Source organism: Calliphora vicina, chromosome 1 (assembly GCF_958450345.1).
Source record: "Calliphora vicina chromosome 1, idCalVici1.1, whole genome shotgun sequence".
Classification (NCBI taxonomy): domain Eukaryota; kingdom Metazoa; phylum Arthropoda; class Insecta; order Diptera; family Calliphoridae; genus Calliphora; species Calliphora vicina.
In genome coordinates this window covers 99,366,406-99,391,153 of record NC_088780.1, presented here as the reverse complement: position 1 = coordinate 99,391,153, position 24,748 = coordinate 99,366,406, and the positions used below count along the sequence as shown (strand labels likewise).

General features: G+C 28.7%; 1 protein-coding gene across 1 annotated transcript in view; it reads left to right on the top strand.

Annotated features, from left to right (window-relative positions):
* Nucleotides 1-9,427: 9,427 nt before the first annotated feature.
* The window catches only part of Bicra (BRD4 interacting chromatin remodeling complex associated protein), a 182,949-nt gene continuing 167,628 nt past the window's right edge, over nt 9,428-24,748 (top strand). Inside the window, exon 1 of the mRNA XM_065515237.1 lies at nt 9,428-10,570. Coding sequence (XP_065371309.1) covers nt 10,540-10,570 — 31 coding nt within the window. The 5' untranslated portion in view covers nt 9,428-10,539. The remainder of the gene's footprint in view (nt 10,571-24,748) is intronic.

Below are 24,748 nucleotides of genomic sequence, written 5' to 3'. Positions count from 1 at the left end.
TTATTTATTTATGCCTTTTTTTCTATCATTTTTATTATTCGTTCTTCTTTTTTTTCATTCGTTCGTACGTTCGTTCGTTCATTCATACATTCTTCTTTATTTGAGTTTAATGTTTAAATGCCATTTTATGTCAATATTATTGCAAATAAACATTAGACAAGCAACCAACAGCCAGCAACAGGCAATAACAACATCACATTAACCAGCAACACAAAACACAAGTAGCAGCAATATCTTTTTCTTTTTTTCCCCTGTGAAGTTTGTTCCTTTTTAAACAAATAGTAGAGAAATATTGCATAATCATCATTTTCATAATACTTGTGAACAAAAGGTTTTATAAATTTTCAACTATAATCACAAAATAAAAATAGATAAAAAATTATTTGAAAAAAAAACCTAACAGAAGTTGCAGTCAGTAAGTATCATCATCATATTCATTACCGGTGGGTACTTGTTGTTTTTGCTGTTGCATGTGTCAACAATTGTTTGTTTAGATCTCTATGTCGGTACATGAGTTGCAGCATTTGCATCAGCATCATCATCATCTTCATCCTCTTCTAAAGAAATATTACCCTCCTCTTGCGCACTCGTGCAGCGCAGTAGCAGGCAGCATTTGTTTATTACTGCTCGTATCTTAAAGCATTAATCGCATTGCGTGCCTTTCATAATTCTTTTAATTTATTTATTTGTTTGTTTGATTTTTTTGTAATATTTTTGTTCTGTAATACAATTACTTATTATGAGTATGAGTTTCAATTTAGTAATAAGTGGCAGTAATACAATCATAACTACTCTAAGTACTGACAGACGGACAAACGGACAGTCAGCCCGACAGATGGAACGTTGCATATACAAAACTTGCTCATATATAAAATAATAATCGAAAATTGTAATGTTCCTATTACTGTGTGGCAAGAAAACAAAAGTTTAAAACAATTGTGGCAGTTGAATGGCATTAAATTTAATTACGGAAGTAGCTACCAAAAACGAAACAAACAAAAAAGATTCAATTAAACATAGTGCTTCTGTTCTACATATAATTAAGAGCCATAATCAAACTAATTCTAAGTTCATTTTAACATTGTAATATTTTACAAGGATTTTGAGCAGTATAATTTTGTATTCTATGAACATACCGCAAGCGATCTCTTTAAAAATGTGTACTTTTAACAAAATCATAAATAAATGTATATGACAGGATGTAATAGGATAATATGATAGAATAAGATAGATATAGAATATATGATATATACGACTAAATTTAATCGATATTGTTTTTGAAAAAATCTGTATTTGAATGATGGGAATGACTAGATATAAATGATTGTAAGACAATTAAGGCGAGGTATATCTCTACAGTTTCTTGGGAACAACGATCTATCCTTAATCAGATTTTATTTGAGTAGATTCATTAATTTTTTATTGAAAATATAACAAACTCATTAACAAATATTTCTTTTTACAATATATCTTTCACACTGAATTATTTGTGCTACCCTGCGCATTTTCTGGGTACTGGTCCAATCCGCAATAGTGGGAAATGAACGAGCTAACAACATCGCCATCAGAGGTAGGGATCTCGTTGAGACAAATTTGAACAAATCGAAACCGTTCGAGGCAACAAGATCGGATTTAAAAAAAAACAAGTAAGAGAGCTACACACAGCCTCAAAAGTGAGTAAACACCAGCGAATTTTTTGATTTTTTTAAAATCATGAAAATCATTATAGTCCGACTTAAATCTTAAACCGAATCTATTATTCAACCCAATCTCCAACAAACCGAAACATTAAAATTTTAATCAATGGATAAATTTTAGAATTTTCATTATCTTAAAAAAAATCAAATAATTTTTGATGTATACTCACTTTTGAGGCTCACTGCCGAACCTTATATATCCTTCACCAAATTATACTTCAAAATACAAATTTTAAATATTTTTAGGTAAACAAATTTTTTTCCAAAGCTGTTTTTTTTCATTTTTTGTTAAAACATTTTTTTCGAAAAGTTATTTAAAATTTTTTAAATTTAAATTAAAAAAAAAATATTTTTTTTTAAATTTTTTTTTTTTGGTGAAAAATATTATAAAATATTTTTTCCGATTTTGACCAATTGTAGGTCCAACTTACTATGGTCTTATATACGTCGTTGCAAAGGTCTTTGAAATATCCAGATATAGGTGTTTTTTTCCTCATATCTCAGCCATTGTGGACCGATGTTGCTGATTTTAAATAGGAAACTTCTTGAAAGCATGTCTGACAGAATTATTGAAGATTTGGATCCCGAAGATATCTGGGGCTCGATTCTGGTTCTGTGAAACGGTGAAGTGAAAAGTTTTTTTTCATATTTTCGTAGAGTTTCTGATTCTCGTTTAATGAAAAAATTATAAATAAATTCAAATGTTTTCATATGAAAAGAAAAAGTTGAATAAAATAAATTGAAGAACTGGAATCGGAATTTGTGTAATTAGTTTTGTTTACATTTGCAACCATGTGTTTTAAATATATTTTTATGTTGATATTTTTTACTGGACAAAAAATGTCCAGTAAAAAATATCATGATCTCTATCTATGAACTGTCACTTTTAACACTCTCTTGCTCTCTCGTTACAAGTCTTCAGAAAATTGATTTCAACAGACAGACATGGCAATAAAGTTTTTCATTAAATATTTTCAATTATTTTGAAATACAATGTATTTTATTTTAATAATAACTGCGGATATACTTCAAAAACCATCACGTGGTTGTATGCCAAAAGGTGAAGGGTATAAAAACTGGGATAGAGAAGCTCAGGTGACTCTCTGGTCTAGCGAAACAGTGGGTAGGACCACAAGAATCCGTAATTAGTTGATTTGTTCACATTTACAGACCATTCTAGTATAAGAGCACAGCTATATTAAATGGACTGTGCAGAATCTAAGGAATGTAGGGCATATGGGGAAGATATACATAGAAATCATGGAAAATAATTTTCTTTTATAGCGTTTAAGCATAATTTCGGACATGAAAAATCGTCTTTCAATGGTACCCAATTTTCCTGCTTCTGGATGAATCCTGCTGCTCTCAAACATCTTGAAATTGCCCAATGATTTTGCAAGCACTTGTTAAGTTTAACAACAATCTTCATGGAGTAATGCCTCCATTTCTTGATCTTCAAACTTTTTTGGCTGGCCTGGGCGCTCTTTGTCTTCCGTTTCAAAATCGCCACTTCTGAACCGCACAAACCATCTTTCTCACTTTGAAACCGATGGAAAACATTCACCATAAGTTTTGGTTAGCAATCGATGTGCATCTGTGGTACTTTTTTACAAATTAGAGAAGTAAAGCAATACTTCTCGCATATGAGGATTCGTTGGTACAAAATTCGACATTTTCGAAGCAGAAAAATCTTTGTTGTTTACACTAAAATATTCAATAACTAAGTAAAAATAAATGACAGATATGTACCCTTCAAAATGACATACATGTATTTAAATTATTAAAAACAAAAATCAAGTTCAAAAAATACCCCATCTGTTGTAAATCCCGCATTTTTAAGTCATACACCCAATAAATTTTTAACAAAAATTTTATTTATCAACCATTCTTGCAAAATTTGCACAACTTGTTATCGTAATGTTAGCTTTATCTACTACAATAAGCTACAAAAATATGCAAAGCTTATAGAGTCTATAGAGTTCGGAAATTGTTATTGTTTTTCTCGATTACTTCGTTTAGTACTTTTTAGACCCTACACCACCATAGTGGGGAGTGTATTATGCATTTGTGCTGATGTTTGTAGTGTCCAAAAATATAATTCTAACATCCACCTTAAAGTATACCGATCGACTCAGAATCACTTTCTGAATCGATTAACCGATGTCTGTCCATCTGTCTGGTTGGCTGACTGGATCGAAGCCTATTGAAGCTAGATGAAAAATGAATTTTCCCATTTAGCTTAAACTGCCACAAAGCTGGATGGGCCTGGTATATTTCCAGAAACTGGCTCCAGAATACATTCTTATTATTTTCTGCCATTTTTTTAATTTTCAATATTTGGTCTGTATCAACACAAAATTTTATTTTATTATTAAAAAAAGTTCACAAACTGTGAATCTTAATCAGTTAATCTTACCTTGGAAAATTAAGTTTTTCTCGGTTCGAGTAACAACAACAACGTTGGCTGTGCCGAATCTTATATACCCTTCACCAAACTATATATTTCAAAATACAAATTTTAAATATTTTTAGGTAAACAAAATTTATTTTTTTTCGAATTGTTTTTAAAATTTTTTAAAGTTAAAAATTTTTATTTTGTTTTTTAAATTTTTTTCTTTTTTGGTGAATCGGCTTTGTGTATATTTATATTGTTACGTTTTAACCTTTTCAAAACGTTTGTTTATTTCCTTTAAATAAACCGGATACTTTTGATTGCAAATAAAAGCCGTTTAGTAGTTTAAAAATTGTAAGAACTCTTTATTTATTCAAAATGTACAACAACCATAGAATTAAATAGCCACTTGATGATTTGTATACACGTTTATAAATTCGCAGAAATACAGACACACTTTATAATGTACACGAATTTACTTGAAAAACACAACACACTTTAAGGCACTCAGTTGATGTTTATTCGAAAAGCGTCTCTGATAAACTCTTATTAACTGAATATTCGAATTCAAACAGCGTTGCCAACTTACGATCAATGGTCAACTGAAAGCTTTTATTTAATAATGCCCACAGATATGTTACAGTTTGCTATTACAGCACTGTTATTTGAAAGCATTATGCTTCTTTTAAAACAGCCCTTAAATCGTTATATTTGAATTCAAGTACAATTTCGTAACAATATGTTAAAATTAGTTTATCATAAAGAAAGTAAATATGTTTGTTTTGTGTTCTTTGAAAATTAATTAAATTATTTTTTTATTTAAATTTTTAATAAACTCTTCTTTCGATTACGAAATTCGGTAAGTTTTTTATATGTTCTAAAATTGAATTTCTTATGGTATTTTTTTGGCTCATGTACCCCCCAAATCTAAATCGCAAAAACTTCATATAAAACAAGTAAGAGTGCTATATTCGGCTGTGCCGAATCTTATATACCCTTCACCAAATTATACTTCAAAATTTTAAATATTTTTAGGTGAATTTTTTGGAAAAAAAAATTTTTCGATTGTTATTTAATTTTTTTTTTTTAAATTTTAAAAAATTTTTTTTTTCAAATTTTAAAATTTTAAAATTTTTTTTTTTGCTTTTTCAATTTTTTTTAAAAAAAAAAATTCGGGTTCAAAATTTTTTTCCCGATTTTGACCCATTGTAGGTCCAACTTACTATGGTCTTATATACGTCGTTTCAAATGTCTTTGAAATATCTATCATTAGATATCCATATTGTCTATATAATGTCTTAGTAATCCAGATATAGGTAAAAAAATAGGTCAAAAATCGAGGTTGTCTTGGTTTTTTCCTCATATCTCAGCCATTTGTGGACCGATTTTGCTGATTTTAAATAGCAAAATTCTCGAAAGCATGTCTGACAGAATTATTGAAGATTTGGATCCCGAAGATATCTGGGGTCTTCAGAAAACTGATTTCAACAGACAGACAGACAGACAGACAGACAGACGGACAGACAGACGGACAGACAGACAGACAGACAGACAGACAGACAGACAGACAGACAGACAGACAGACAGACAGACAGACAGACAGACAGACAGACAGACAGACAGACAGACAGACAGACAGACAGACAGACAGACAGACAGACAGACAGACAGACAGATAGACAGACAGACAGACAGACAGACAGACAGACAGACAGACAGACAGACAGACAGACAGACAGACAGACAGACAGACAGACAGACAGACAGACAGACAGACAGACAGACAGACAGACAGACAGACAGACAGACAGACAGACAGACAGACAGACAGACAGACAGACAGACAGACAGACAGACAGACAGACAGACAGACAGACAGACAGACAGACAGACAGACAGACAGACAGACAGACAGACAGACAGACAGACAGACAGACAGACAGACAGACAGACAGACAGACAGACAGACAGACAGACAGACAGACAGACAGACAGACAGACAGACAGACAGACAGACAGACAGACAGACAGACAGACAGACAGACAGACAGACAGACAGACAGACAGACAGACAGACAGACGGACATGGCTTAATCGACTCCGCTATCTATAAGGATCCATAATATATATACTTTATAGGGTCGGAAATGAAAAATGTAGAAATTACAAACGGAATGACAAACTTATATATACCCTTCTCACGAAGCTGAAGGGTATAAAAATGGTTTGGCTGACGTCAGCCGCGGTGTTGCCACCAATGCAAAATATAATCAAAGAAATCCACCTTGATTTTTATATTTGTTAATGTAACTATGATTTTTGTTGGCAACGTAATAAATTAGTATTTGGTATATTATATGGTTCTCGTCTCGGCTATCACAACATTTCTACAGTGTAAAAAACGTATGTTTACTTACTACATTAATAATGAATTGGTAATTTGGCTATAGTAGCACCGTTTTATCAATTAAAGAAAATGTATATAATGATAATGCAGAATTTGTTTTAAAAACGGTTGTTGTCTTGGGTATGTTTTCCCGTGATAATAGAGTGCATTTCAATTTAAGTTGCCGGTTCAAATTTTTCAATTTAATTTTAATTTAGTTTTTTTAAATGAAACAAGTATATTCTTCGGCTGTACCCATTTTAATACTTTAACATTAATTTCTGTGAATTTGTCAATAATTAAATTGGAAATGTAGCACATAAAAACTAAATCATACTAAATTACAAATGTTGGTGAAAAAAAAACTTGATGAAAAGGAACTAGCTTATCCCCCAACAATAAATTTCAGTGAATTTATCAATAATTGGGAATTCATCACATTAATTCTTACCAAAAAAAAAAAACATGCAGTACATGATTATAAACAGTTTTCTTTTGATATGAAATTTAGTTGTATTGAATCTTATTTGAATACCATAATTTTTAAGATATTTATGCTCAATAAAGTGTTTCTCGGAAGTTTGCCTTATATGGGAATTATGACTAATTATGGACAGATCGTCACAAAAATTGGTGGGATGTTTTGCGTATATATGAAACATATTATTTTGAATTTTATTTTATTTATACTAACATATTTCAGATATTTATCCACATTAATGAAATTTTCGAGAATGGTGCTTCTTGGGAGCTATGGAAAATTGTGGACCGATCGGTACTAAATTTGGTAGTACGAGTTCAGCTTATATAAAACTTATTTATGCTGAATTTGTTTTGGATATCTTTATAATTAAGATATATATGAGATGGGGCAGTTGTATGGGGGCTAGGAGAAATAATGGATCGATTCTAACCAAATTCAATTTGTACCAAATTTTGAAGAATTATGCATTGTATCATAGGTATGGTTATTGTTGTTGTTGCTGTTAGAATGGAACTTTTCCGGGTGTTTGTTTGCAGATAATAATAATGCGAAATGTTATATTGCTGTTGGTAAATGTTGTGGGACCACGTTCATTTAAACATTTGCGAACAGTAAATGACCACTTATGCTTCTTCTCGATATCAAATATATAAACATAATAATATATAAACATGCGTGCTCAGTTGCACAGTAATTAATCCGAAGATCGGTTCTGGAGGCAATTGTTAGAAATCGGAAATGCAAAATTCGAATTCCATTTTCCCAAATACATATTATTCAAAATTACAGGAATCACGATTGGTTGAGAGAACGCGCAATACTCGCACCAAAAAATGTGCAACGCAATCAATTATCACATTCAAGAAAAGTTACCAGGTCCGGTGACATCATACAAATCTGTTAATACCGCAATGAGTCAAGATGACACAGTCAATTATCCAGTTGAATTTTTGAATTCATGGGAACCACCTTATATCTTATACCGCGTATTCCACTGAAACAAACAGACATATAAATTCAAGTGCTTGCAATTCCCAGTGTGTCTATCATTTGCCATGTCCATCAACAAGGCGCAAGGATAAATGCTTCGTGTATGCGGATTGAATTTGGAGGAGCCATGCTTCTCTCATGGGCAGCTATACGTGACCTGTTCAAGAGTTGGCATTCAAAATGCTTTATTTATTCATGCTCCAGATGGAAAAACGAAAAATGATATGTATCCATTAAGAATTTAAATAAGACCTCAAAAATAAAATAAATTCTTGAAATTTTCATATAAAAAAAATTCTAGAGCTTTTCATTCTTTTTAGTGTAATGAATGAAGCACTATAGACCCAACTTACGTTTATAGTGCAAATTTTTCATTTATAGGCGACAAAACAAAAAAGTTAAAGGCAAAATAATGATTCCTCTTCAACCACCTTGAAGGCGAAACAATGTTTGCCGGGTCAGCAAGTTATTTATAATTATAAATATTTTATCGATGGTCTCGATTGGAATAACATTTCGTGATTAAGTAATGGGCTTATATTGATTTTGTCATTTCCGTTGGAAACTTTTGTTGTGTTAAAGATGTTTAATTTGCTTTTGTATTGGAATTGACAAACCTTACATTTTAAGAAATGTCATAAACAATTTTTTTAAAAACTTACTTATTTTTTTAATTGTTCTTTTTTCTATTTTGTACATCGACATTCTAAACGCCCTAAAACCAAAGAATAATAACCCTGAAACTTTCTGAAATATTAAAGTACACAGATAACAGTTATTAAGTAATTTAAAATATTTTTTGCAATATGATTTAGATTCTAGAAATGTTTGAGTGTAGAAATGATTCAAGAACAATAATGGATGAACAAGCTGCTGGACAATTCCTATTAAAGGTTAAGTTATTTATACATTTCCTTTAATTAAACCGGATTCTTTTAATCTGTATTTATAGAATGAGATTTTTTTTAACAAACGTTAAAAAGATTAATCAATCTTGGGCAAATTTAAGATACATTCTGTAATGTGTGTTATTATACAAGATATGGTAATACTGATTATGTATAGACTTACGCCTAATAAAGACAACTCTGTTGTCAGATGTTACAATCCCACCACTCTACAAGAAAAAACTGTATACACACCACAGACAAAAAGGTGAAGTCTGCCACAAACACACGTTCGAGGTTCCTTTACCAAATTTGCAAAATTTACGGGTTTTAACGTAAAATAATTAACAAAATTTAGTGAAAAACAATAGATCAAGGTAGACTCAGTGAGTGTGCATAAAAATTCATTTAAAAAAGTTAAAATATTAAGAGTAAAATGTAAATAAAATCTGTAGACGTTCCTAGTGACAAAACTTTTTTTTTTTACTACAAGCAGACAAGAAAGTTTGTGTGTCTGTTTTTAATGAAAAAGAAGACACATAGAAGAACAGACAGTGATGAAGTGCAACAAATAATAAAGCGTTCACAAAATAATTGCCAAGCTTAGTGATTTAAATTTAAAAAAACAGTGACAAAGTTTTTGAGAATTAAAAAATTTTAGTTATATTTTATTTACAAACTAATTTTTTCTTCGTACTTTTTTTTACTACAAATAAATGCAGTTAAAGAGAGAGCAAGAAGCACTATTAGTAATTATAACAATAGCTATCTCTTTCGACGAAGAGAGCTCATAAGTAAATGGCAAAATTGAAACATTATTGTGAATGATTTGTTGCAGTGCAAATTACACCACCTCTTGAGTGATTGTGTGTGTTTGTTGTGATTTCTGATCTGACAATTGACTTTGACGTTCTCACCACAGTTTTCTTTTAAATGGCTGCGTCGACGGCAGCGTAAAGTTTTTACGTGTAAAGAAAATCCCTAAAAAATATGGGAAAAAGTTAAAAATTAAAAGAAATTACACAAATGAACCAATTAGTTTGCAATAAATTAAGTGTAAACCAAAAATTTGTGAAAAATCAATTTTATTAAGTGAAATAAAATTTTCAACCATCTTTGTTGTAAAATTAATGAAGAAAAAATAAAATTTCTAATTTATTTCGTTTTATCTCACCGTACGTACCACTGCCCAGAATGTGTGATTTGGCGACGTGTATGTGTGTGCGTATGTGAATTTGATTAAAAGTGTTGTATTGTGTGAATATTGTTTCACCTCGTCGTTTTAATTACCTTAGTGCGTCGACGTCTGATTTTGTTTGTTCTCCTAACCTACCATTCATTTCATTTGAATATCAAAAAATTTTTGCGGTATACTAAAAAATTTATAACGAAAGAAAAGTTGCAAAGAAAATACCTACATACCAACCAACAACTTTTGAAAACTTGAAAATAGTTAAGAAAAATGTTTTTAAAAAAAATTATATAATTAGTAATAATAATAATAATATTAAAGCGAATGTGTGTGAGTGTGTGTAATTTGAATCATCCAAATGTGTCAACAAGTTTTTAAACCTTTTCTTCCATTTGCTGTTTATTACCACAAGGAGTTCAAAACTCTGGCCAGTTTTTCTCGTCAACAACAATAGTTCTGGGATTTATTTAAATTAGCTGCTCTTCACAATACCAACAACAAAAAACTGCCAATGAGTCGACGACAGTCATTGGATCGACCAGGTATGTAAACAATTATTGTTGTTGTTGTATTACAATTATTATTTTAAATAAATTACATAGCGGCTGATGTCTGTTATATTTATTTATTAATTTTTTTTTTCATATTTTGGCCAGGTATTTTTCTATTGTCATTGAATTTTTTTTGTGGCAGCTCCTTTTTAGTTCGTTTTGCATTTTTATTTATTTCCACCTTTTTCTATGTGTGTTTTTACATGAATTTCACCATTTCATTTGCAGCTGCTTTGTTTATTCTTTGTTTTTGTTTCATTCTCTTTTTCTGTTTTGGTGTATTTTTTGTCTATGTGTTTTTTTTTTGCTTCCAACGAAATTCACCATTTGTTTTGAGAGAAATGTCATGTGTGTTGAGTTGGAAAATAAAAATGTAAACAAATGTTTGTGTGAAGAAGACAAGTTTAATGGAATGTAAATAAAAATGCAGTCAAATTATTTAGCAATTTTTGGGAAAGTTTTATGGAATGTTTTTTGATTTTATTTAATTGATAAACAAAAATATATTTCGAATGAATATATTCAATGTGGTCTATCCTAGATTTGCAAGAAACAATCAAGTTCACAATTGTTTTAAAAATTTAAAAGAAAAACCTATTTTGAATTTCTATATCTTAAATAAATATACATTCAGAATGCAAAATCATCTGAGTTTTTAAATAATTAATTTTGAAATCTATTATTGTATATAATTGCAAACTAGGTATGTTTTATTACTAATTTAGTTTATAAATCATTCATTTAATATATGAAATGTATGTCTTTCATTACAAGTCTTTTTTTGTGGGCTATCAAAAAAGCCTCAAACCTGGAAATTTTCTTGAAATAAATGCAAAACATGGACTTGTTTTATTTTATATAGGTATTTAAACATATTTTGCTTTCAGAGGCCAGCGCCGCGGCGCGCCGATAATACTTCAAAGCATTTGCGTCTAAATTTTGTAGGTTTCACTCAATACGTCATTTATTGAAATTACCATAATTGCTAAAATTTTACATTGAATGACTTATAAAAAGTGCAGTTTTATAAATTGACTCTAATCTAAAACATAATAAATAGCGACCGTTAGAGAATCGTACATTTGAACTTAATTATTGAGTCTGAAGGAGGCAAATACCATGGAATTCTAGATTCTAAGCTCTACTAGAGGTGCAATATCGATTGAAGAAAGGCACTATGTGCAGTTTATGTCTGTAAGAAAACCTTTGGCGTCTTAAGCTTTATATCGTACACTTACACAACTATTATGGTGGTATTGTCTGGCATTACTTGCTGTTTGAATTCCACTCCTCAAGTTAGTCTAAAGACGATGCTGGATATACACATCTGCTCAAAATAATAGATACACCAAAATTTATTTTTTAAAAACGAAAAAAATAATGGTATATTGTAAAATTATAAAAAAAATTCAGTCGATTTTTATTTATAGTTAAAAGGAGAGTAAAAAACAAAAACAAAATATTTCATAATTAATAATAAATATTATAAAGTAAATTAAATTTCTTAAATTTCGAAAAATTTGGTGCTCATAATAATAGATACATTTTTAAAAATTCTTATTAAACAAAAGCTAATAAATTTTATCTTAAAAAAAATTAGTTTATTATTAAAGTAAAGCTAGTATCCAGTATATCCACCTTTGTTTTGTAAAACTTTCTCCACTCTTCTGGGCATACTGGATATCAAGTTCTGACACTTCTCCAATGGAATCTCGTACCATATTTTTTGCGTTTTCTCCCATAAATCGTCTTTATTTTTGAAAACTTCCTTCGAAAGCCTTATCTTTAATTCACTCCACAAGTTTTCTATTGGGTTTAAATCAGGGGATTGGCTGGGCCAGCTTAAAACAGGTACGTTATTCTCCAAGAACCAGTTTTTAACTAATTTGGCAGTCGTTTCCAAACAAATTTATTTTTGTTTCGTCGCTCCATAAAATATTTCTCCATTTTTTTTCGCCTTCACACCCGGACCATTGTAAGTGCTCTTTAGCAAATTCTAATCTTGTCTTGATATTTTTTTGGCGCATTAGTGGCACTTTTCTGGCAATTCTTCCCGGCAATTTAGCTTGTAAAAGACGAAGACAAACTGTTTGTGGACTGATTTCGTTACATAGCTCCGCAGAAATAGCTTTCGATGATATGAAAGGGTATTTTTTAACCATAAGGACGATCCGCCTATCTGTTTCTGGACTGGTTTTCTTTGGTCTACCGCGAGTTTCTCTTTTTTGTTTTTTAGATAAAGCATTTTGGACAAAATGTAAAGATCTTCCTATGCTCTTTGCTATTTCCCGTAATGATTTTCCTTGATTTCTCATCGTTTGAACAATTTTTTTCTCATCTTCGGTACAATGATGATTTCGTCCCATTTTCTTCAAAAGAGTCCTATTTTTTATAAAATTGTTGCTAAAATTTAAATTATACTTACTGTTCCACGTAAATAGGATCAAAAAATTGCACAAAAAAAAAAATTGTATATAAACAAATTACAAATTACTGATGTGTATCTATTTTTATGAGCAAATAATTTTTTCTAATTCAAATAAATTCGTTTTTAAAAATCAACATGAAAGCAAATAGTTGCCAGATTTTTGACTGACATGACATTGCCAGATAGAAATTTTAATAATATGATGTATTCTTAACGCTTGCGAGGAAATTTTCAATGTTACCGCCATTTAAATTTTTTCCAATTAGGTGTATCTATTATTTTGAGCAGATGTGTATGTACCTCCCCTCGTAATATATATTTATCAAATCCATCTCTGCTAAGTCTGCTCTAAGACTTAATAAGTCAAACGAACTGATGTCATGGCCGTATTGGTCATGACACCATCCTACAATAGGTAGACAGGCCAATCTTGGGGCAACGAATGGACCATAGAGTTCCCTTATGTCGTTTTCCATTTAAATAGCTGCGAGAAGAATTTGGGAAAATTCTACCATAAATATCTACGTTGACTGCCTTGCGTCAATCGAAATGTCGTAACAACTGTATTAATCCTCTGGTAAAAACTTAGAAAACACTTTGTTGGGTTAATATGGGTTCCAGGTCACGATGGCATCCGCGGGAATTAAATCGCTCTTTCACAAACTGACATTTATACATCCTTGGTTGCAATATCGAATTTGTCAGATATCCAGAATGGTCTGGCAATCTGTTGCAAGAAAAAGTGCCAATACCCTCTTGACTCTTGGTAGCGATTCGATAAAACTTCTATCGTGTTTAATTACTGAGCACTGTAAGATTGGATATTCGTCGAAATGTATGGTTAGTTTAGACGAAGCAGAAGAGGAATCGGTAAAGATGGGAGATTATTACATATTACATAATAGCAGACCGTTTCAATCGCCCAAATATAAAAAGCTATTTAAATATTTTTTTTTAACTTTATAATTACTTTCTTTTTACTACATTTATTAATTTGTCAAATATTTACTCTAATAAGTCAACATCTATTACTTTTCTCTTACTTCGCAAAAATTTTGAATATTAAGTAGTTTTTTTGGAAAAATACCTAAAACGTATAATCAAATAACTGTCAAACAAATAAAACCCCACAACAATGACTCTTATCTTATTGTGTCAAACTTAAGTTGACAAACTTTTAATCAAATGCCTGATTTGCATTTGTTTAATATATATACACACATTTACATTAAGACCATGACCTACAAAAACATTCAGACATTTGCTTTTTTTTCAATCATATAGTTTATTCGCGCAATTTAGGAAAAAAATAATGCTTGAGCACAAATTGAAAAACACTAAAGGGAAATTTTACTTTTATTCCCCTGAAAAGTAAATTAACTGATAAAAATCCCACTAAAATACATATATAAAAATTAAATTCAAAGAAAAGAGTATTTCATTATCTTTATTACACAATGAATTGATCAATTAAAGAGACTTTAGATTTTAAGTAATCGGCCATTAAAATGTGCATTAAGACTAAATAAAAACTTAATCGGCGACAAATAATGCTGTATTTAATTATTCATTTTAGTATTCATAACATGTCTAGCTGTTGGTTTTATCTTTTGAGTACAATTTATTTTTGCTTAATAAACTGTATTGAGTTATTATTGAAATCCAAGCGGTGTGTATGACTAATTTATTTATTTATAATAATATATAAAAATGTTTAAATTAGTGATAGATTCAGCAAATCTAAACTATAGCTTGCTCCATTATTTTTACCCAAATATTATATTAAACAATACAACATACCAGTTTTAAAAGAATTTCTATTTCATTGGCTGTAAAGGAAAATGTTTAATATCCACTTTATTTGATTTACTTTTACTTTTTCTGTTTACAAAGCTGATTTTTTCTATAAAATTTAAATACTACCATATTTATATGAAAAATTTTGAGGAATGCATATCTGATTTGAATTAAAAGCATGAAAAACACAATCACGTGATTTAACTGAACAGCGCTTTAAGCTACGTTTAACTGACAATCATTCAACTTCAACTAACAATCAGTCTACTCAGCAATCACTGCTGCTACAACAACAACAATTAAATAAGCCTCTCTTAATGTAACAATATACATAATAAGTGTTTAAGCTTAGTTTAAATATTTTTATTTTTTAGTTTACTTATTTTGTTCTTTGTTTGTGGTTTAGTTTAATATTCTTTCTATGAATCTTTGTAGATTTTTGCTTAAACTTGGTTTAATTCAGATTAAGCTTAGTTTAACCTTTCTGATTTTCAGTTTAAGCCTTTTTAATTGTTTTAAATATTAAACGAAACAGAAACAAACATCATTCAGTTACCTATAATGTAAACTTGTGAGAATATATTTATTATTGCTTTTAGTTAAACTTGAGATTTTTCACACTTTCAAAGATGCTTTGCGAAATTTTACTTAAACTTAGCTTCTTCTGTTATATAAATTATGTTTATCCAGGTATAATATGAGTTTAAGGATTTTAAATTTTAATTTGAAGTAAACCAATTATCATTATTAGAAGTTGAACGTGAGTTTAAGCTTAGTTTAAATAATTATTTTTTCAGTTTACATATTTTGTTCCTAGTTTGTGGTTTTAATAGTATTATTTCTATGAATCTTTATAGTTTTGCATTAACCTGGTTTATTTTAGTCTATGCTTTGTTTAATCTGTTTGATTTTAAGTTTAAGGATTTTTAATTATTTTAAATATTAAAGAAAATAAAAATAAACATCACTCAAACAAGGTTTAACTTTTTATGAATAAAGTTTATTATTGCAATTATCTGGAGGTGATAAGATTCAAAGATTCTTTATGTTATTTTACTTTAGAGTAAACATTTATATTATGAGAACTTAAGCTTAGTTTAACGTGAATTTAAACGTGCTTATTTGTTCCTATTGTTTTGCGTCAACCCTTCAATGCATATTGTTGCCAATTGTCTACATTCCAGTTCAAATTAATTTTAGACGAATTTAACCTTGATACTAATTCAGATTCTAATTCAGAAAAATCAAATGGAGAACGAAAAGTTTCAGTTAAAGAAATTCTAAATCAAACTAAAACTAAACTAAATATAATAAATAAAAATCAACTAAATATTTGATAATTTATAGAAAAATAAAAGTAAAAATCATTCATTTAAGGGTTAATCTGTTTGATTTTAAGTTTAAGGATTGTTAATTATTTTAAATATTAAAGTTTATTTATTATTGCAATTATCTGGAGGTGATAAGATTCAAAGATTCTTTATGTTATTTTACTTTAGTGTAAACATTTCTATTATGAGAACTTAAGCTTAGTTTAACGTGCATTTAAACGTGCTTATTTTTTCCTATTGTTTTGGGTTAACTTGAATTTTTTCACACTTTAAAAGATTCAAACTTAGCTTTTTCTGTTAAAAGTTGTATTTATCCAGGATTTAAAATAGTTTTAAATGTTAACCTGAAGTAAACCCAGCCATAGGGGAGAATAAAGTAAAATTTATTTGACATTTTTCTTTTTTTGTGGGGGGAAATTTCCTATTTTACTTATTTTGATCATAGTACGTGGTTAAATTTTATTGGTCAATTCACAAGCTCTCTTATCATGTCATATTGTCATAATGTCCTAATATTTCACAATGGTTTTTATTGCTTTTCAAAAAATGTACTAAAATAATACTACTCTGTATGCTGTTTATTTTGTTATCGTAACCAACCAGAAGAGACCTGTGCCGAATGCCTAAGAGTCGGTTAAGCCGAGCTGCCGAGTCGTGATATATTAGGACATTATGACAATATGACTGATAAGAGACCTTGTGAATTGACCAAATATTTTTTTCTATGAATCATTATAGATTTTTGCTTAAACCGAGTTTATTTTTGTTTATGCTTGGTTTAAGCTATTTGATTTTCAGTTTAAGGATTTAAAAAAAACACAAACAACAGCAATAATATTTAATTACTTTTAGTGTAACAATGTGCATTATTATAGTTTAAACTTAGTTTAACTTTTTATTGAAGAAGTTTTTCCCAATTTCAGTTAAAATATGAAAATTTTCAACCAGGTTTTATTTAATTTGTAGGTTTTAAAATAGTATTAAATTTTATTATAAATATTATTGAGTGTTCATGTGTGTTTAAACTTAGCTTAAAAATTTAATATTTGGTTAACTAGGTTTATTTCAGTTTAAGCTAGATTTAATCTGACTGATCTTGAGTTCAAGCATTTTTAATAGTTTTTAATATTAAACATAATAAAAAAAATAGTAATAATGTACATGAAGGCTTAAACTTAGTTTAACTTATCATTAACAAAGTTCATTTATAATCGCTCTTATATAGTAATGAGGCTTTAAATTCTTTTAAAAATTCATAAAAGCACTTTTACCATATAATTCTCTTCATGTTTTTAATTAATTTCAAGTTATCAATTAGTTTTGAATTATGCTAAGATTAGATTTTGTTAATTTCAAGCTGACTAGAATGATATTATTTATTAATTTGATTTACTTATAATTTCTATTAAACCTTATCTTAACTAATTAACTTCCTATTAGCCAAAACATTTCATTAGACAATCCCTCAAACGATTGTCAACAGAATGACAAGAGGCTTAAACCTATTATTAACTATATGTATGTATGTACTTTAAAAATAGTATGTATTTACAAAGTTTAAACAAAAGCAAACAATGGAAAATATTTCATCACTCTGCCATGTCATGTTTTGTGGTCAGTTAAGAAAATAGTAATTTTGCTGTTGACTTTGCTGGTTTGTTGTTTTTTTTTGTATTTGTTTTAATATTTTTAAAAAGTTTGTTTTATTTTGTTTTTGTTGCTTTGCTTTAATGTTGAGTGGTGTGTAAAAAAAAACAACAAAATACTTTCTCTTTTTGCTTAGAGCGGGAATTAAACAAACGAAGAATAGAAATTAAAGAAATGTATGGCAAAATGTTGATTTTTTTATTTGAATGTTTATAGTTTATGGCGGGTTTTTTTGTTATTAAGCTTTTTAAATAAAATGAAAATTTTGTATTTGTTAATTTATTAAAAAATTGCTAATATTGGCAAAGAGAAAAAGTTGTATAGTAATAAGGCGGTAAATGATAAAAGGTTGTTTGATTGAAACAAAACTATTGAGTATAAAAAAGAACAAAACTAAGCATGCAAAACATAAACTGGATAAAATCAAATCCAATTCAAAGGCTGGCTTTAGTGTAACAAAATATTTCAATGAATGAAATTTTATAATTTTTTATACTTATTGAACTTTTTATTTAAATTTTGTTTGCTTAGTTTATTTCGTATTTCATATATGCCTTTATTCAATTAAGCTTTTTATTTTTTTTTATTGAATTTTCTATTAATAGTCTCTTAAAAAATATTTACTCACTATGAATAACAATTAGTTTTGTATATTATGATAATTATTCAATGATATTTATTCTATTTTTAATCAAATAATTGCAATAGTCTTTTAAACAAACCATTAAACTTGTTTTTCTGTATTTTTTTTATTTTTTTTTTCAATTTTGTTTTGTATATATTAGTTTTCTGAATCAGTTTAATTTGTTTCCATCTATTCAGTGATTGATGTACAACGTATAAATATGCGAGGTATAATTTTAAAGTTATTATAATTTCGAAAAAAATTTAATTCACAATTATTAAAGAATATTTTAAAAAACTGACATTTTATTTTAAATTTTGTATTTAATTTTTTTTAAACACTTTTCAATTATCCTACTTTGTTAATAATGTTCATTATATTTTAATGATAACTTTTAACCTCTTGTGTAGCATTTATTGGGGTTTTAATTTTTAGTTTTGTTTTAATATATATTTTTTTTTATTTTTAAAATGCCATTCAACATGCATTTAGTTCGTGCGATTTTGCTCAACTCATTTCACTTTCTCCACTTTCTAATGATATTCTAATAAAACAAACAAGTTATTTAATTCTTTTGTTTACAGTTTATTAAGCACATTTAAGTATTTAATAAACTGCATACAAAAAAACTTAAAATAGCAAATGAGCAAACAAAATATTTAGTTTATTTGAAACTGAACGAAATGAAGGATTGTTTTTTAATTACATTTAATAATGCAATTTTAATTTGTTTTATATATTCCTTATGGCTTTTAGCTTAGTATTTGTTTTTTCTCCGAACAGAACAGCCATTTTTTATAAAACAATTTTATAATTTGCACGTGTTGTTGACCGCTATATCATTCCATGGTGATTTGATAAAACAAACTGAATAAATGACAGCCAATTCGATAGATGTAGATTCATGGAAGTCCCCATTGGGAGATCCTTTATTAAACTGAAATAAATCAAATATCCTTCAAACGATTTTGGTTTATAATAAGGCATTGGAGTTTAAGCTTTGTTTAACTTTTATTTAATTCAGTTTATTTAGTACAGCTGTTTGTTAGGGCTTACATTTAATTTCTTTCCATGAGTCTTTAGAAATTTTAACTTAAACTTAGTTTTTTCAAGTTTAAACAAAGTAAACCAAAGTTTAGGGATTTATAATAATTTAATATTTTTTACCATAGTAAAATAATTATCAGTCAATGAATTTTAGTTTAGTAATGTATATTAAGATAGTTTAATCTCAGATTAACTTACATATCAATGTAATTTATTTTTTTCGAGTTTTAACTAGGAAGTCCTTATTAAGATACCCTATATTAAACTTAAATAAATCAAATATGCTTCGAAGGATTTTGGTTTATAATAAGCTACGTTATTTGAGTTTAAGCTTTGTTTAACTTTTACTTAATTCAGTTTATTTAGTACATCTCTTTGCTAGGGTTTACATTTTTTATTATTTTCATGAATCTTTAGGAATTTTAACTTAAACTTAGTTTTTTCAAGTTTAAACTAAGTTTAACCAGAGTTAATAAAAGTTTAGGGATAAAGTCATATTTTTGACTGAAGTAAAAATTATCAGTCAATGATACATTATTGAAGTTTAAACTTTGTTTAACTTTTACTTAATTCAGTTAATTTAGTACAGTTCTTCGATAGGGTTTAAATTTTTTATTCTTTCCTTGAATCTTTAGGAATTTTAACTTAAACTTTTTTCAAGTTTAAACTAAGTTTAACCAGAGTAAAAAAAGGTTTAAGGATTTATATTAAATTCATATTTTTGACTGAAGTAAAGTAATTCTCAGTCAATGAATTTTAGTTTAGTAATGTATATTAAGATAGTTTAATCTCAGATTAACTTACATATCAATGTAATTTATTTTTTTTCGAATTTTAATTAGTAAGTCCTTATTAAGATACCCTATATTAAAATTAAAGAAATCAAATATGCTTCGAAAGATTTTGTTTTATAATAAGCTACGCTATTCAAGCTTTTTTTAACTTTTACATAATTCAGTTTATTTAGTACATCTTTTTGCTTGGTTTTAAATTTTTTATTCTTTCCATGAATCTTTAAAAATTTTAACTTAAACTTGGTTTTTTCCAGTTTAAACTATGTTTAACCAGAGTTAATAAAAGTTTAGGGTTTTATATTAATTTCATATTTATGACTGAATATTAAGTGTATATTAAGAGAGTTTAATCTTAGTTTAACTTATATATTAATGTAGTTTATTTTTTTTTTTGAGTTTTAACTAGGAAGTCCTTATTGGGAGACCCTTAAACTTATATAAATCAAATATATTTCAAAGGATTTGGTTTATAATTAAAATTTGTTTAATTTTTACTTAATTCATTGTAATTGTACAGATGGTTTCACAACCTCATCATGGCGCCTTTTTTCGCCAAATCATCAGCAACACAGTTTCCAAAAATATCTCCGTGTCCATCCTATTTAAGGATGCTCGGCATTCCCGTACACACCTTTCAGGGATTTTATTGCGACTTGACTATCAGTATATACGAATATCCGTGCCTGATCTTGTTATTATAACTGAGCTTGAGTAATGCTACAATCATTTGGAATTCTTATTAAGTATTCATTATGTTAATTAATGGTCAATTTTGTTATGCCCATTTTTACTTTGAATTTTAAGGAGTCTTTAAAAATCCTTAATTACTAGCAAACATTGTTTAAAAAAAGTTCTACCTTCAGAATTCCTTAGTAAATAATAATTTAATTAAGATTGTTCTAGCAATTTCTTTTACTTTAATATTTCCTGTTGCCAAACCCCCTAAGGAAAAGAAATGAAAACTTTAAAAGCATTCAAGGTCATCGTTTGTTTTTTTTTCATGTGAACATTTTCTTTTTACAAAATATAACAAGACAAATTGATTTAATTCTTATAAAAAATAGACAGACTGTTTTTTTCTTTCTCTTTTTTTTACATTTAACTTACCAAATCCCTATAAAAACCAATGTAACGATGACTCCTTGTAATATATTTTATTAAACTGGGTGACGTTTGAGTTTTGTTGGTTTTTTATAGGAATTTCAAATAAAACAATGAGAGAAAATACAACTGTCTAGACTTGTTTCTCTTGAAGATAGAATTATGTTTATCAATGTAATTGTTGGGTATTAAAAGGATATTTTTTGAAAGGTTGCAATAACTTAGAGGATAACTTAATTGTTTTATTGGCAGATAATTTAGTTGTAAATTGTTTTAAAATGTATTATAAAAGCGAGATTTGGTTGGCAAAGTAAAGATATGCTGTTTGCCAAATATCAAAATATATTTATTTGGACAGTTAACTGCAATAGCTTCTTGAGTAAATAACATTATAGCGAAACTACACACAGCCTCCAAAGTCAGTATATTCCACTGATTTTTTTGATTTTGTTAAGATCATGAAAATCATTATTATAGTCCGACTTAAATCTTTTTTTTTTCAGTACCCAATCTATTATTTAGCCCAATCTCCAGTAAATTTTCATTATGTTAAAAAAAATAAATAATCTGTGGTTTTTACTTTAAAAATAAATTATTGATGATGGAGCTCTTTTAGATTGAAATATTTTTTTTTCGAAAAACAGCAATCAATTGCTGTTTAATGTTTGAAATGGAATTTTTTTGGCTTTGCTCAGAATGCGTAATGCAAAACAACTTTTCTGAGCGAAGCCATTTTTTGATACAACCCAGAGGAGGAAACCTTTGCGTACGGCCGAAGGCCGTCAATGCAAAACAACTTTTCTGAGCGAAGCCAATTTTTGATACACCCCAGAGTAATTTCATTATGAATTAATCCCCAATTTTAGAAATGAAAAAAATTTTAGAATGAACTATGTCCCTAATTTCGTTGTTGGTTTTTTCTATATAAAATTTTGGGTCCTTTGTTCTTTGGGGACTTAGTTCGTAGCGACTAAAATCAAATGCTACTTATATGTTCATAACGAAATAGCTTAAGCATACAAATATCATTTTAAGGACAATTGTACAAGGCCATTTTTATGACAATTTAGGCTCTTTTTACGACGAGAACTACAGGCGATAAGTTCTCGCTTTCTTTAAAAGGCTCCAAGCAGATATTTTGATTGAATGTAAGGGCTATGAAGATTCTCAGTGCCACAGAAGCGCACAATTTGTTTGTTTATGTATCCATTCAGATGAACATGGGCCTTCTCAACCAAATGATTCCTTAAAAACATTGGCTGTATGACTTCAAAATTCAGGATATTTTTAAATTTTTTTATTTTGAAACATTTGTACAATACAAATTTATTCAAAGTCTTGGCCATTGTTAGCTATGATCTTATCCCATCATTCTGGCAACATATTGATTCCGAGTTAAAAGAACCGATCATCTTTTGAGGCCAAGAACGAAATCCAATTTAGGATACTCTGTTCTGAAGTGAAGCATATCCCAGAGAGAGCATTCTGCAGCGGTCGAAATAAATAGCAGTCGGACGGGGCAAGGTCTGGACTATAAGGCGGGTGAGGCAAAACTTTCCAACAACTTCAAAAAATAGTTTTTAACAGGTATTGCAGCATGTGGCCTAGCGTTGTCATGATGGAATATTACGGTTTCATGTCTCGCTTCATACGAATAAGTTGCGTTCGGTACAGGTTCCCTGTGAGGGTCTAGTCAGATTTCAGCAGTTCCCACCAAATACAGATAATTGTCTTAGCGGCATAGATATTTAGCTTTGGTTGGCCGGGTTTCATATACGATCAAAAACTGATTTTCTTTTATAGTGTTCAAGCAGGATTTCAGACATACAAAATCGTCTTTCAAGGTCTTGTTGAATTTTACAACAATCTTCATGTAGTAATGCCTCCAATTCTGGTCTTCAAACTTTGTTGGATGGCCTGCACCATTTTTCTCTTTCGGGTCAATATCGGCACTTCTGAACCGCTCAAAACATCTCTGAAACCGATGCAACACATTCACCATAAGCTTCGGTGTGCTTCAGAGGCATATTTTTTTTTTCAAATTAAAGAAGTAAAGCAAAACTTCCCGCATATGACGCTTTGTTTTTCGAAGCAAAAATGAACTTAAGTGAGAATAAATGAAAGATATGTACCTTTCAAAATTACACATAAGTTATTAAAAACCGCGATCGAATTTTTACGCCATCTATTGTAAATCCCTCATTTTTAAACCCTTAGCCTTCGTGAGAAGGGTGTATATAAGTTTGTCATTCCGTTTTTAATTTCTACATTTCATTTCCGACCCTATAAAGTATATATATTCTGGATCCTTATAGATAGCGTTGTCGATTAAGCCATGACCGTCTTTCTGTTTGTCTGTCTGTTGAAATCAACTTTACGAAGCCCCCATATAACATACATACACGATTCATACATCAATATCTCCGGAATTCTTCCGGCTCGGTATTTAAAATCGAGAAAATCGGTCCAAGACAACCTCGATTTTTGACCTATATCTGAATTACCTATATCTGAATTACTAAGTCAATAATATAGACAATATGGATATCTAATGATAGATATTTCAAAGACCTTTGCAATGACGTATATAAGACCATAGTATGTTGGACCTACAATGGGTCAAAATCGGAAAAAATACTTTTTAATCCGAATTTTTTTTCACTAAAAGTTTCTTTTTTCGCTAAATATTAAAATAAAATTAAAAAAAAAAATTTAAATTTAAAAAAAATTTCAAATTTAAAAAATATTTTTTAACCCGAATTTTTTTTCACCAAAAGTTTCTTTTTTCGCTAAATATTAAAAAAAAATTTTAAAATTTAAAAAAATAAAAAATGAGTTGAAGTTCTGTGATATTAGTATTAAGTTTGACTTATAGTATATGTTTGTGTTGTAATGATTATTTATTTATTTATTAATTCTGTGTCGTGAAGTCCAGTTTTTTAAATAATAAGTTAATTGACAATGTAAACAATAGAATTTCAATTCAACAATAAAAGAAAACCCCTGAAGAAGTTTGAAACAAACAAACGAAACGTTGGGTAAATAATAATAAAAATGAAAATACTTTGATTTTTATTTACACATTTGGTAACAAATGATTGACCATAAATAGCCCGTAAGATTGGAATCTTAAAAAATAAAAAAAATAAATATTTTAATTTTAAAAAAAAAATTTCAAATTTAAAAAAAAAATAAAATTTAAAAAAATAAAAATCAATTCGAAAATTTTTTTTCCAAAAAATGAAAAAACAGCTTTGAAAAGAAAAAATAAATTTTTTTTACCTAAAAATATTTGAAATTTTTATTTTGAAGTATAATTTGGTAAAGGGTATAAGATTCGGCACAGCCGAATATAGCTCTCTTACTTGTTTTAATTAAAAAACACCCAATATATCGAAA